The sequence below is a fragment of the Astyanax mexicanus genome, chromosome 1 (genome assembly GCF_023375975.1).
Source record: "Astyanax mexicanus isolate ESR-SI-001 chromosome 1, AstMex3_surface, whole genome shotgun sequence".
Lineage (NCBI taxonomy): Eukaryota > Metazoa > Chordata > Actinopteri > Characiformes > Acestrorhamphidae > Astyanax > Astyanax mexicanus.
In genome coordinates, this window is record NC_064408.1 from 89,625,001 (window position 1) to 89,640,355 (window position 15,355).

The 15,355-nt window shown below is 36.9% G+C and overlaps 1 protein-coding gene across 2 annotated transcripts in view; it reads right to left on the reverse strand.

The window, feature by feature from the left end:
• Positions 1 to 3,678: 3,678 nt before the first annotated feature.
• The window catches only part of ncoa2 (nuclear receptor coactivator 2), an 81,566-nt gene continuing 69,889 nt past the window's right edge, over positions 3,679 to 15,355 (reverse strand). The window contains exons 19-22 of one of the 2 annotated variants that reach the window (XM_007260112.3): positions 14,948 to 15,203; positions 11,740 to 11,917; positions 10,080 to 10,296; positions 3,679 to 7,319 (exon numbers count right to left, since the gene is read on the reverse strand). In XM_007260112.3, coding sequence (XP_007260174.3) covers positions 7,308 to 7,319; positions 10,080 to 10,296; positions 11,740 to 11,917; positions 14,948 to 15,203 — 663 coding nt within the window. In that variant the 3' untranslated portion in view covers positions 3,679 to 7,307. Of the gene's footprint in view, positions 7,320 to 10,079; positions 10,297 to 11,739; positions 11,918 to 14,737; positions 15,204 to 15,355 lie in introns of both variants that reach the window. The other variant, XM_007260111.3, reaches the window with a different exon arrangement.

Genomic DNA, 15,355 nt, shown 5'->3' on the forward strand with positions numbered 1-15,355 from the left:
ACTGGCATATATTTAATATTTAATAAAATATTAATGTTATATAATATACATATTATATGTAAATTATATAACAATAAAATATATGACAATGAAGATAAAAAAAATATTGAGACACATTTAATAGCAACTTCAAACAACGATACCCACTCGAAACCTATGTGAGCCGGACACATGCACACACACAATTAAATTGATCAATGTATCAAAACAATACAATTATAACTATGACAACAAATCATTATAAAGAGAAAAAATTATCAAATTAAAATATAGAAACGTTTTTACTTGTAATAAAAATACAATAAGAAATGAATATAAAAGTTGAATTGTATAAAAAGCAATTTAATTAATTAAATGAATTAATTAATTTATTAAATGTAAGAGTAATATAAAAAATAGAAGGTTTTTATGTGAATCAGCTTCACAGCTTTACAATCAGCACTAGACTTTCATATTTCAACTAATAATAATATTATATGTATAATAATAATAATAATAATAATAATATAATATTATATTTCTATTTTATTATTATTATTATTATTATTATTATTATTATTATTATTATTATTATTATTATTATTATTAAAACAGTTACTTATAAACTGTTTGTATCTTCTGAGCTCAGATTATACTCAGCTCTTTGAGGGAAAAGCTGAAACTGTACGGAGGATTCAGAGCGAGGAGATTCTCCTCCTCAGAGGAAAACCCGCACAGTGAGAAGACTGGAAGGAACTTGCAGGAGAATTACAGCTCCAGTGGGCTGGGCTTTAAGAGGAGAGGTATTTATAATGCTGTAGCTTTTAGCTGGTCGGTATCATCACTGTTACAGAGCTCCATGTTTGACTGCAGTAAGAACCGGACTGGTAACAGATTGGAGAGGAATTTAGTGCTACATTGAAATTTTGGAATATTCTGCACGTTAGTGACTAAAAGCAGTGAATTTGTGGAATACAGATACAATGCTTTTCAATTTGGCACTAATTTCTCTCTATAAGAATCTGCCTGGATAACTCAGCATATGTTTATATCTAAAGAGCCAATAAAAAAAACTGAATTTTGTGGTTTGTAAAGAAATGCTTTTTTATGCTAAACTCTCACTGTGAATTTATAATGTTTAAGAACACTTAATAATGCGCTATGCAGAAATGCAGGATTGTGTTTTATTTTGCCTATGTTAAATGAGAATTTTGCCTTTTTTTTTAAAGCGAATTTAAAACGTGAAAGAGAAACTTAATACTTTAATCAATTTTATCTTAACACTAAAAATGAACAATTCACTGATAACAAACATCTTTTCATTTAATCAAAATGGCTAAAACCAGTGGATTATAAATTCGAATCAACATATTTCAGTTGCTGATTGAACAAATATGAAAAATTTTAGAGTAGTTTATTTGTCTTTTAGTGGAATGGCTTTGTGTTTCTGAAGACAGTTTAAACTCAGTGTCATTTTGCTAGTTAATCATTAATCCCGTTTTTAAAGAGAATATTGTTTAACTTTTGTTTTAAGCTTTATTTGTTATAATTTTTAACAAAACCTTAAAATACGAAGTTAGGAACTAGAAGGATATAAATTCAGCCATTACATTTAAATTAAGTTGGTAATACTGGTAATAAGCAGTCACTGCGGAGGAGAAAGAGGATTAGTATACAGAAAAATCTTTGACATGAAGAATACATTTAACAGTAACAGCTGTGCCTCTGCTGGATGTGTTAATAACAATCTGCACTCATTTCTATAGGGGTCGGTTTTTAGTAACGGGGCGAATATATAATAATAGTAAAATAAATAATAATATAAACATAATAAATAAAGAGTCTTCTTTTTTCAGATTTTTTATACTCTGATTTTTTTTTCTTTCTCCACTAGAGCAAAACTGCCAAACACGCTGGTGGCAGCAGGTCCTCAAAGCATGCTTTACAATATAAAAGTGTTGGTTGGTTCAAATAAGGTAATTTTTTCTTTACATTAAGCTTGGGTGGCCAGTCTTTATTAGTCACTTTTGTTTCCAAAATATAATGTATTTTTTTTTTAATTCGTTGTTTTGGCAAAAGGCTTAAAAACAGATTAAATGGCGATTCTGAAAGCTTGTAAACACTTTTTGTATCAGTCTGCTAGTTTTTTTTTCTTTCTGGTAAAACTTAATTGAGATTTGTGCATTTGTGTTGATGAGATTGCGAAGACTGTGGCAGAACCGTTAGCTCATGCCTTCTAAAGTCTGTTGTGGATCGTAAGGATTTTTCTGTATAAGCCATCCTCAGTATTTACATCAACCGTTTATCAGTAGTTACCGAATACCCGTATGTGTAAAACTGGTGCAGAAATATATAAGCCCCTTCATAAAGTAATAAAGTAGAATGAAAATGAAGATTTGTGCTAAAGAAACATGCCATACATGAATTAACATAGAAAAGTATGCGGGCCATTTTTGACCCATGTCGCGCAAGGGGTAGTGACACAAAAATAGCTTTCATTCAAAAAGTAAGAAAGGATAATATAAAATAAGGATTACAATTAAAAACAAGTTAACTGAGGAATACCCTAAATACTGAATGATTAAGGTAATTTGTCAATGGCTAAGAAAATTAAAACTCATGCCGTCACTTTTGACCCATGTTGCATCAAAGGGTTAAAGTAAATGTCCACCATTCTTCCCAATTTACAATTTCTTAACCTACCTGTATCTGGAAAGGCTTGTTTATCTTCTCATAAGCTTCTTCTGTTTTGTGAGCATCAATATTTACATTTGCTTGAGCTAATGGCGCTGCTACACCAAAATGTTTTAAAAAATAAGTAATATAATTCCTCTATTCCTTCCCATTGTAATGAAAAGAAAATTTCCAATAATGTCTAAAACTGTAATTAAAATTCAGGTGTCTCTCAGACCAGCTTCATTATGTTTGTAGCTCAGAAACAAATTAAAACAAGTCTCATTAACTGTGCTGTTAAAGCATAGCAGTGGTAGCATCAGACTCTGGAAGTACGTGTTGTATGTATATGTATAAAAAAAATGTATAACCTCAAACCACCAGCTAACAGTTTAAACTATTGAACATTCTGTGAATCAACAGAGCCCAGAACTGTGCCGGAGGAAGAAGTGGAATCACAAACCTATCAGAGTGGTCCATGTTGCGAAATTGAATTAAACTCTAGCAATTTTACCCATGTAAAGAGTGGCCAAATGTACTAAGCATCTGGTTAAACTATGGTCAACTGCGCAACTCTTAAAGGGACACATTGCCAAATATTAGGTGTGTATTATGTTTACTTGTTACGCAGTATGAATAATTCTGATCCTCTGTGTAACCCAATAAACTATTTGTGCCCAATTGAAGAGGAATGTAGTAGTTATGCTGATGGAAATGCCTTGCCGATGAGAAGGCTCAACAAAAAATGCTCTGAATTGTTCAAGCTGACAGAAAGGCTACAGTAACCCAGAAACCACTCTGTACAAACTACAGCAGAAGACCATGTCAGAAATCACTTCTGTCACACAACTAAAGCTATGGTTGTTCAATGGAGTTCTATAGTGAGTGCTGTAATAAGAAAACATTGATGAAATGTGAAAATGTTCTAAAACATCTCATTAAATATGAGTTTAAGGCTGGAATGTTGCCAACCTGTAAACCAGTTATTGTGTAAAGACAGAAACACACTCCACACACACATACCGCTGCAGGTGAACAGATGATATTTAATGTGAACACAACTGGAAAAATAATAATAATATTAATATTAATAATAATACATCTCATAGCGCGCAACACTGTAAGCTTCCTCCAGAAAGTCCATATAAATTACAATATTGCTTCAGTTTATCATCATCATCATTTATCTTCTCATCATTTCATACAATAACTGAGTAAAATCTGTACAAATTAGAGAGAAAGAGAGCGAGCGAGAGAAGAAAAGGGAGAGCGAGAGAAAGAGAGAAAATGAAAGAGTGCGCAGAGCGGTGATGAAACTCGTTCATTTCTGTGATTCACTTTACAAATATAATACAGACGTTCTGTAGCTCATATACAGGACAATAGAACATTAGAACAGATCTAAGGCAGTACGCTAGGATTCAGCATTTCAGGTTCTTGCATCTTTAGCTCTACGAAATTGGCGACTACAAAAAGACATTATTCTCAGAAAATGAAAAAAGAAAAAAAAAAAACAGCACAACAAACCCCAAAGTCTAATTTTTAAGGTAAACACAAACCGTTCTGTCTGTAAATTGGATCAGAGCCGCTGTAATAAGATTCATTTTTAGGGCAAACAGTCGTTTTGCACCTTTTCCTGATAAAAACACCTCAAATAAAAAAAGAAAAACAAAAAAACCCACACCACCTTCACATCATGGCTTATTTATTTAAAAACTTTGACAATCTTTGGGTTTTTTGCCGAGGGTAGATACACACTCACACACATTCACACTTACAAGTGCACACTCACTCACACACACACACACACATATTTAAACCAGCTGTTTGACTGGGTGCTGCTGCAGGAGGGTGGAGACCAAAAAAACTAACAAAAAAAACAAAACAAACATTTAAAATAAATTATCAAATTTGTAAATTTATTCAGTAAACACACTAAAGGGGTCCCTGCAAACGGCAGCAGGTCCACAGACAGTGAATAATAATGAGCCACTTTAACCCAAATTTATATACGTGGTGAAATCATACTGGATTAAACCAACAATTCAGCAAAAGCGATTGCAGTTTCTCAGATTTCTATTTACAGTTCAACAGTGAAAGCTAAAGCTTCAGCAGATCAGAGCTGAGAGTGCACAAATCCAGTTTACCAAGAATAAATGTGCTTCAGAAAGCACTCTATTAATGAAGGCAAGCTACATGGGGACTTCATGACACATGCATAAGCACTGAATAACATTTGAAACACAGCTAATGAGTGTTTATGAACAGCTTACACCAGTGTTCACAAGACAGGGAAACGCTCTCTTCACTTTTAACAATGTTAATATGATCTGCTCATAATTCAGTTGAGGACCAGCATTAGAAATGTCCACTTTAAGAGCATGAATTTATTTTGATTCATTAACAGCCACCAGTTTTTAAAAGGCTGATACTGTAAGATGCTGTGATATACGTCTTCTATGTCCAATAGGTAAATAACATTCACGTGAAAAACAATAATTGTTATGAAGTATTATAAGAAATACATGATGAATATTGAAATCTTTTCAGAACACAGCTTATTTTGCTTTGTGTATGCTGAGATGAGCTGTTTATAAATACTCATGTACTGAAGTACCAATGCATTCATTATGAAGAGTGTTTGTAGGCAGCTTTCAAAAAAGTGTTACTGGAACAGAGATATTGTTACTGAAAGCTTGGTGCTGCCCCCTAGTTGTGGGAATAATCCAACAGCCTGGTTTCAATTAAAAGAGGACTGAGAGACCCTCCCATGGAGTCAGTCTTTCAATCAATCAATACATGATTAGTTCAGTGATTGTGGAAAGAAATTTGGCCCAAAGAGAAATAGAACTGTAATCAGTTTTTAAAAATTGGAAAACTGAGTGTGTGTGTGTATGGGTGTGTGTGAATAAAAGTAGTAAAGGCTGGAACAGCCTTCCAGAAGAGCAGCTCCACCCAGTCGGCCAAACCTTCAAAACCCCGCCCATCGCTGAGGAACGTATCAATTCGGACATCATTTATGGTTTCTTTTTTCACTAAATATAATCCACAATAAAAAACTCTGTAATACTGGGTCCGAAATCTGGAGGGAAAAAATCTGCATCCGGAAAAGAGCTCTGTACAAAATTACAAAACAAACAAAACAAAATAAAAGCTATATTTTTCATCAAGTAAAAGTTATTGCTTTTTTTTTTTTTTTTTTTTGAACACCGCGTTCGATTCTGGCTGTCCTGAAGCCGCTGGCTTCAGAATGTGTCGCCCCACGCGGCGGAGAAAGCACACTTCAGGGTGGGGTTTATGGCTGTCTGCTTCCCCCTGTCAGGTTTGGGTTTAAAGGCTGATAAGCGTGTAGCTGTACGCACACAGCGCACTGCAAACAGCAAAAATCCTCGCTTTAGTACCATAAAGAAAAATCTCTTTTTAAAATGTGTCCAAAAAAAAAAATTTATAATAATCATCATCATCCACACATGTGAAACACCACTCGCATTTGAGAAGCAGTTAAGACCGGCCTGGAGGGGAAAAGAAGCTGAAATCAAAAATAAATATTTTTTTTACTTCTTTTTTGTGTTATTTGTATTTACAATCTATCAGCTAAAGCACAAAAGAAAAAAAAATCCACTTTAAATCTGAAACTACTGGACCAACCCACCCCCCTCTCTGCCAAAAAAAAAAAAATATTTCTTTCCAATAGAAAGTGATTGGGCAGCAGAGTCACTCTGCACCTCTGTCACCTGTGATTTCTTTCATCTACTCCAACAGACATCTACATCATTAAAAAACAAAAAAAATCTATACATAATAAAATTTTATATCGCACACAATAAACCTCTTACCTAAATTAAGCCTAAATTTTACAAACCGTCACGCCGCCCGCACGCCGGCAACATCCCACAGGGGTTTGCAAGTAAAACGAGAGGAAAAGAGCAGAGCGGCTGAAGGCCGAGCCACTTGCAGTCTTCCTTCGCTTGTTTCAGGATCTTCAGAAAGAGAACAGAGACGAGGAGCGTCCGATAAGCAGGAGAAATAAAGAGAAGAATCTGTGTGGCCTTACGTCCAGAAAAAGAGAGAAAAAGAGAGAGAGAGAGAGACAGAGAGAGGAATACATTCATGGGAGCAGATCCCGATGCCACCATTGAAGTTTGTTTGGGAGGGGAGATCTAAGTCACACTACGGTGAATGCGATATAGACTGACAGAGAGGAGCTTCAGAGCGCTTGTGTGTGTGTATCCGAGAGAAAGAGAGAGAGAGCAAGAGGTGAGGCTCCATGGCATTAGGAGAGGCGCTCAAGGTCCTGTAGTTGCGCGTATACACAGGTGTGTATTTGAGGAAAAAGAGAGAAACGGGGCTCCAGGTTGTTAACGAGGTGCTCAAGGTCCTGTAGATCCATGTGTTGTGTGTGTGAAAGTATGTATGTATGTATGTATGTGTGTGTGTGTAAAATCCCCTGTAGAGGTTAACCCCCTCTTGCTGCTCCTGTGACCTGTGTCCCATGTCCTGGGTCAGTTTTCCAGCAGAAGACAGCAGAGCGTCTCCGGAGCCGGAGAGGCCCAGGCAGGAACACGTGAGAGGGCCGGGCGGGTTCAGGCCCCTTCAAATCACTCATTTCACACTTTCACTGGACACTGGAGGCCGAAACTACATCCACTCACGGGTCAACAGTACTTCTGTAGAGAGGAGGAGAGAAGGACAAAGAGAAAGAGAGAGAGAGATGCTTAAATTTCTTACGACATCTGGCAACCATAAAACAAATATTAAATAATAAAATACATGCTACTGTACAATACTGTCTTTTAGCTGATTCATGTTCATATTGCGATTTGTATTTTCCAACACACTCAGCTGCCCTCCCCACCTCCCATTCACTAGAAATGCCCAAACACCAGGAGGGTGAAGACTAGCACATGCCTCCACCGGTATATGTGAAGTCAGCCATCGCCTCTTTTCGAGCTGCTGCGGATGTTCCATTACACAGCAGTCAGCGCACTCAGAGGAAAGCGCAGCGACTCAGCTCTGATACATCAGCTAACAGACATCTGTGCTGACTGAAATCACCTTGGGATTGACATGGGGAGAGCACGCAACCAACTCATCTAGACAGAGCATGGCTAATTGTGCTCTCTCAGACTCCGGCAGCTGATGGCAAGCTGCATGAACAGGATTCACATTGTGTTTTGACATGTTAAAACAAATATCTGGCTTTTACACAAAGCCTTTTTTTATGTGATGTTTATGTCACATTATACTCTTTGAGTTCATTAGCTGGTTATAAAAAAAACATCTGCTATTGCCTGACTGCAAATTCAGAGTTTTCCTGATCATCCAAATTTGTGTAAATATGTTGATAGGATTACTGAGGAACTCCAATGTTCTGTAGTAATCAGAGTATGAAGTGAATACAAATATGCTCATTGAGTAAAACTACCAGCAGCATCTATAAAGATTGTATATATAGATTCTCTCTCATATTGTATATTTTCCTGACACTTCTTTTCTGTCCTTTGTGCTGCTGTAACATTGCAAGTTTTCCTGCTGTGTAATAAATTAAGGCAAATCTTATCTTATCTTGTCATCAGTGTCTTTAACACAGGACTGTGAAAGCCGAGAATCTTTACTGCAAGAAAGTCCCACACAATGACTAGATACAAAATTGAGTGTCCTGGAGAACATGACCCCCTATGATGGCCAACCACTGAAGGGTCTGACTAATGGTCTATTAATATCTGAGCAGGGTGAGATGAGACAATATGCTTGTTATTTGGCTTTACTGTGTGTTAACTCACAGTGCCATCAACCTAAATGAAGTGTTAAACACTACGGCACTACGTCATCAGCGCTGAAGTACAATTTTAAAAGCACTTTCTGCTCAATCTAAACTCGCCTACGGTTAATTATGCGCAGTAATGCTAAACTTAAGCCACCAGCTGATGATAAATATGATTCCTTAAAGCTACACTAATGGCACAGAGCTGAATTATTCAGAGCTGAGTTACTATAAACTCTAAGAGAGAATAAATCAGAGTGGTGGGACTGGGTCAACTTCTGAACTCCACACGCTGCCCCCAGTCTACAGCCACCTGGTTAAATATTCATACTGGTAAATGAGGCCTAAAAGCTCCAATAAAACAACACAATACAAAACAAACACTTATGAACTTAACTGTGTTACACAGATGAGAACACTATTCATCTAATGATGAATTGAACTGTTCACTTAAACTATTCTCTTATATAACTAAATTTGCTGATTTTGGATTAAATTGTGCTGTATTAATGCAGTTTTTTATCATCACCACAAGGCTTGTCACAATAATTAACATGAAAAAAATCCTTGGCATCTCAGTTTAGTGTTTTTAATCACTATTTTAATTTACACTGAAAATGATCTTGGCTGAACTCTGTGTCACTCTGTGTATAAACTTTAGTGAGTTTGTTCAACGGATTTTTTGGTGTATTTAGGAACTCATCCATTGAGTAGAACATAATCAGAGATGACTAAACACTGCTATTTATGCTTCTGTACTGACCAACACTGATGGTGAGCAATATATTATGATTTTTAATATTTTTGGTAAGAGTCTAATATGATAATGCTTCTTGTGTTCTTATAGAACTCACAATGTAATGTTAGCATTAAGCTAACAGAGATCTATATGAACTTTCCCTATACAGTAGTTTGTGTGTGTGTGTGTGTGTGGGAGCATGGAGTTCAGTATAGAGAGTCTGAAAAGCTCTCATTCCCTGTGCTCAATCTCACTCCACTGTGGCAATAAACATTGTTTTCCACTCATCTGCTGGCCCCTGATAATTACAGTTAATTATTTATGAGCTGCTTTTATAGAAAATGTCCAATTAACTGCTTATACACACACTGATTGACCATAGCTTGCTCTGCAGATAAATGGGTCAGTAAAGGATGATGGTCAATAAATGTGAGAGGAGAGCTGAACAAAGCTTAATTTGTGATAAAGTATGAGAGGCTGAGGTCATGTCTGATACATTCCCTCAGACTGAGAGTCGCAGAGTAAGAAATAGAGATTTGTGATGACCCTGTTTAACCTTTAACTCTCGTTTCACTGGAATAAAACCTTTAGGAGCTGAAATTAAAACAAGAGGAAGAAATCTGAGATGTGCTTCTTAGATAAATACATCACCTGTGTAAGACATCACAGTGCATAAAGAAAATATTTTTCAATATGGAAGACAAAATGTACACCAACAAATTATTCCTTAGATTATACTCTTAGCTTGTTTTAGTAATTTTATCTACTTAACATGTTTACTTATATTGGCAGACTATTTTACTTATTTTAAAGCTTTAACAATACATAGGTTATTTGTTTAAAAAAAGCTAAATCATATGGTAATCACTGTCTACTCTGACAGAACTGTGAGAGGACTGGGTACTGTAAGTGTTACTGACTGACCTGTTCCGGCCCCATGTTGGCCATGCCGCCTGCGGGCCCTGAGGTCATCTGTCCGCCCATCTGACCCATACTGTTCATGCTGCTGGAGTTGGGTGCCATGTTGTTCATGCTGCTGGAGTTGGGGGCCATGGAGACGTTTAGGTTCATCCCACTGCCGTTATAAACTCCGCCGTTAGACTGCTGACCGAACTGTGGAGGAGACTGCTGTGGGAACATGCTGTGGAGAGCAGAAGGACGAACAGCGTGATAAGCCCACAGAATAATAACATAGCACAAAGAGTAAGGAAATGTATTTATTTGTTTGTCATAAAAATAATTATTGGCAATAAATCTTATACAGTAGGAAAGCCTGTTTGCACCACATTTGGAAGAAACATGCATTTGTGGGATGAGCAGCGGAGCTGAGTAAGTGCACTGCGCTCATAAAAAAATGGCCAAATCTTCTCGGCCAATGCCAAACAGCTAATTCCCACTGATTCGTTTGGTTTTTGACAGTCTAGATTCTCCACCTGAACCTGACCCGGGCTACGTTTCTTAATACTACTGTTATTTTATATAAAGTTATGCTGTGATAATCACAATATAGTAAAGTAATAAATCAAACTGTGTAAAAAAAATAAATAAAATAAAAAAGTTGCACAAGTTAGAATGTTATAAATCACACAGTGAGTATTAAGCACAAGCTCCTCCGCTTCTCCGCATTATGCGCTTGACTTGCAGTGCTGTGTGTACTTAGGCCAACAAAATAGAGCCTTCTGAAGTTAGCATAAAAATGACACCAGGTGAGCTAACTTGGAGCTTCTTCAAGTTAATTTTTGATAGTAACACATGTGTTGGCTTCGTAGTGTGTGTTAATCCAGCATGCTCCTAGCATTCCACAGCAAAAAGACAGCCTGTAGCCATATTGCTGTTTTTGTGTTGTTGTTTTTTTCTCAATTGTTTGTTCAAAAAGTGTTTTGTATTTACTAAATATTGTTAATATATTAAAGTTAGACGGGGAGACCTCTTATTAATAAAAAATTTTTTTCAGTGTTGAAATGCTAATTATCATCATTCTGAACAGATTTTGCACATTTAAACTATCTAAAAAATAATAATAATAATAATAAAATAAAATAAAAAAAAACTCTAAGCTCTAGTTTGACATCCTTGTTGGGATGTCATCTTCTTGGGATGCCCACTTCGCAGCCCGTCTCTGACATCCCCCATTAGTTGCCCTATCACACGGGCCTTATCCAGACCAGCCAAACGTGGCATGCCAAATCTTGGAGCAGACACCTATGGAGCACTGTAGCTCACAGGTGTTGCCAATCACCTGGGATTACCAGTAGCTCAAAACAAGTGTCAATAGCAAGAGCAAAATAAGCTATTTGGCAATGGCAGAAAAGATTTATTTTTTTTAATGGGCACAGCATTACTGGGAAAGCACGGCTCCTTATCTCTGATACATGAGCTAATTGACGCTTGTGCAGATCGATATCAAACTAGGAGTGATGTGAGGAGAGAGAGAGAGATTAATATACAAACTCAGATAGAGATCATAGTCAATTGTGCTCTCTCTGGCTGATGACCAGCAGTACTATTGACCTTGTTGAAATGAACTCTTTGGTGTTTTGTTGTCCATCTACAGGCATAATGCAAAACGTGTGCATGTTTGTACCTGTTGGCGTTGACGTTGCCCTGCGTCCAGCCATTCATATCTGGAGAGGACTGAAAGGTGGCGTTGCCTGGAGCTTGTTGCATCATTGGGCTCTGGGCGTGGCCCATTCTTGGGGACATGAGGGGGCTCTGGGGGGTCGTCGCACCTCCAAAACCTCCATCAGGCTGCTGACTCATTCCTAATACAGACACATACAGAGTAAATGCAGACAGGGAAATATTACACTAGTTCATGCAAATATAAACATTTTAAAGCTATTTTATCAGTTTCAGTGACGATCAAATTAAATTAAACTGTTATGCAGTAAAACTAGAGTGAACTGTTTACTATACATACAAATAAGTGGATTAAATATGGTTAAATGTACTTAATAAATAGGATTAAACACAATTATTTAAATCTTTTGAAGGTCTACGTAATTGTCATTAACTCTTATCATTGTCAGGTATAACATGGGGGAATTGATATAGATATCATGTCCTAGCACGTATATAAGATCCATGAAGATCATGTCTATGTGTACAAGACTAGCGTAGAAATATTTATTTATACCTGTAGCTACAATTTTTATGTATAAACTGACAGTTAACAAGTCAACAACTACATTAAAAATTATTTTTTAAATAAACTTATTACAATTATACAATTTTTACATAAGCCAATTACAATTAGATGAATTACAACTATTCAGTTTGATCACTAAAGCACAGGTTATGAAAGGTAATAGAGAAGTTATTAAAGGTAATAGTATTAAGGAAGGGTAATAAAGGAGTTATGAAAAGGATGCAGATTGATGGGACAGAGGTTAGCATGCAGGGGAGAGTTATCATTAGCACTGCGCCAGTACCAATGAGCAGTTAGTGATGAGTGGCGTTCAGGGGGCGGGGCAGCAGGGGACAGGGCTCTGTATGATTGCTTAAGAAATTAACAGCACAGATTTCACTTGACAGTCAGCCAATCAGCAGTACAAACACGAACAGCAACACAGCGCACATAAATGCAGGATTAGCACATTTAATGGATTACACACACAGTAAAAAATAAAATCAGCTCTATTACTAATATTTTATTAATAATGTATTATTTTTAACCTGAACTTTATCCCTTCAATATTTTTAAGTACATTTACACTCATGTAAATATAGAGAAATGTGTAAAGAAAATGCTTTAACATATACAATTATTAATTATGTTTTTTTTGAAGGCACCTCTAATTAATAATTTCGTTTTAGTTTAATTTTACAGTAATATCAATATGGAAAAAAATAAATACCTGTTGGAAAATATATGAAAATATATAGAGAAAAAAAATCTCTATATAAAATAAAAATCTATTTAACACTGTACACCATTTGGTGCAGTATAGAACAATTTTAAAAGGTTCTATAACAACCCATCTAGAACATGTTATTCCATTATGCAGAATCATATAAGCGTTTACATTTGGGTTGTCATAATTCTACATATGAACACTGGGTGCAACTCAGAACCATTAAAAACACCTATTTCCTGCATGTGTACATATGCTTCAGAACTTTAGGGCACTGCTGCCCTCTAGTGGGCTACAATGTTTAACACCCCTAGATGTGTTAAATAAAATAACTATCTATAATATAGTAAAAGTATATAAATATATTTGATACATAATCTTCTGTCTGTACTTATTTTTATATTGTCTGTTTATATACAATATTTTGTAGAATTAAAAAAAAAAAACTCTGCCTAAAATTAGTCCAACATTACCAGCTAACAATTATTCACTCGGAAAATAAATCATGTTAATAGCACGGATTACTCAAAACTCTTTTTGATCTGAAGTAGCAATTTATACGACTGTCCTTAAAAAGGTTCTAAAGGTTTTGAATAATTGTGAATAACTGTTATTATATAGACAAACAACACCTAAATCCAAACATTAAGTCCATATTAACCCATGCTGGCAAAGCTCAGGTGTGACTGTTTTTTGATCTTCCTGTGGGTTCTCAATCAGCTTCAGCAGAAATCAGTCCATAGCTTAATACTGTTTAACATTCACATCAGATTTCAGAATGTGAATGTTGTTTTTCTATATGTGAGTATAATTCTGATAATAAACATAAATGATTTTAAACTGATCTCAACAGGTAGAACACTGACTGATTGAGAACCTACAGGAACGTCAGGAACCTGAAACATCTGAGCTTCAACAGTATGGACCAATATGGGACTCACTCTTCAGAAGTACAGGTCACATGTTTTTTCTTTATCTGTGCTATAATTGCACATTTTGATTTGTAATAAAATCATTAATAAAAAAATATTACATCATTAAGAGTCAACCTTTTTGAAGGCCACTTATAAAGTGGTGGTATGATTTGTTTAATTACCAAGAAATGATGTAGTCACAGTAGTCACAACTGGCGGATCACAACTCACATTAGCAGAGTTTATCATTAATTAGCAGCTGATTAATTCTTCATGAGAGAGCTGGGAGTACTCAGATTAGGCTGTAGTGCTGTTGTCAGGTGTGTGTGTGTGATTGTGAAAGTGCAAAGGCTCATATATACTTTATTTTACAGTGTGTGTGTGTGTGTGTGTGTGTGTGCTGGTTGCTTGCTTTGTGTGAAGATTTGGGTAGAATGCCCTTACTTTAAAAGCTCTTGCTTTAAAAGGCAGTTTGAAATATGCTATATTGCAGTGACAGGCTAGGCCTTTTCTGAAGATTCTGAACAAAGCTTATCTAATAAATGACTATAAAATAAGATGGTGATTCACACCAAAGCTCCTTGGCAGGTCAGGGGCTATTGCTAAATCTTAACTCATTCAACAGAGTTTATGTTTAATACTGAACTAATCAAGACAGCCTACTGTCTGAACAACTTCATTAATGTTGCGGTCACGTGAGCACACATAGTAGTGACTAAAATAAGAGTATAATCTGAGAGTGGAGTGTGTGAGTTTGTGTGTGTGTGTATACAAGCACAGACACACAGAGAGAGAAAGTTCAGGCAGTGTATACCTGGGCTGGGAAACTGAAAGGCACTGTGCTGCATTTGGGGGCTCATAACGGGCCCGAACTGTCCACCCACGCTGCCCAGAATGCCCTGGTTAGCGAGAGTCATCTGGGAGCCATGCAGGGGGGCATGGGGCAGGAGCTGGGGGGCGGGCAGGTTGGGGGACGCAGGGGAGAAGGGACTGGTGGAGGGCGGAGGAGAGGCCAGGCCGGTACCGTAGTTGGGTGTGTAGGGGAACTGCTGGCCACTGGTTTGTGGGATCCGTGGGTTACTCATGGCCCCGGGCAGACCTCCAGTGCCGGCAGGCAGGTTGGGGGGCATGTTGAGGCCTGGGGTTCGCATGGCCATGCTGCGCTGCTGTTGCTGCTGCTGATGGTGCTGCAGACGCTGCTGGTCCAGCTGCCGCTGCCGCAGGTGATTACTGAGCAACTCCCGCTGCCTCTGTGCCAACATCTGAGCGTTTATGGTCCCCTGAGAGAAAAAGAAAGAGAGGGAGAGAGAGAGAAAGAAAGAGAATAATATATTTCTGCAGTGGACATGGGTATGCCTGGGTAAAGGGTGTCTGTAGGTATGGCTTGGTAAGGGTGGCTGTGAATAAAGTAAACATAATTTACTTTTAATTT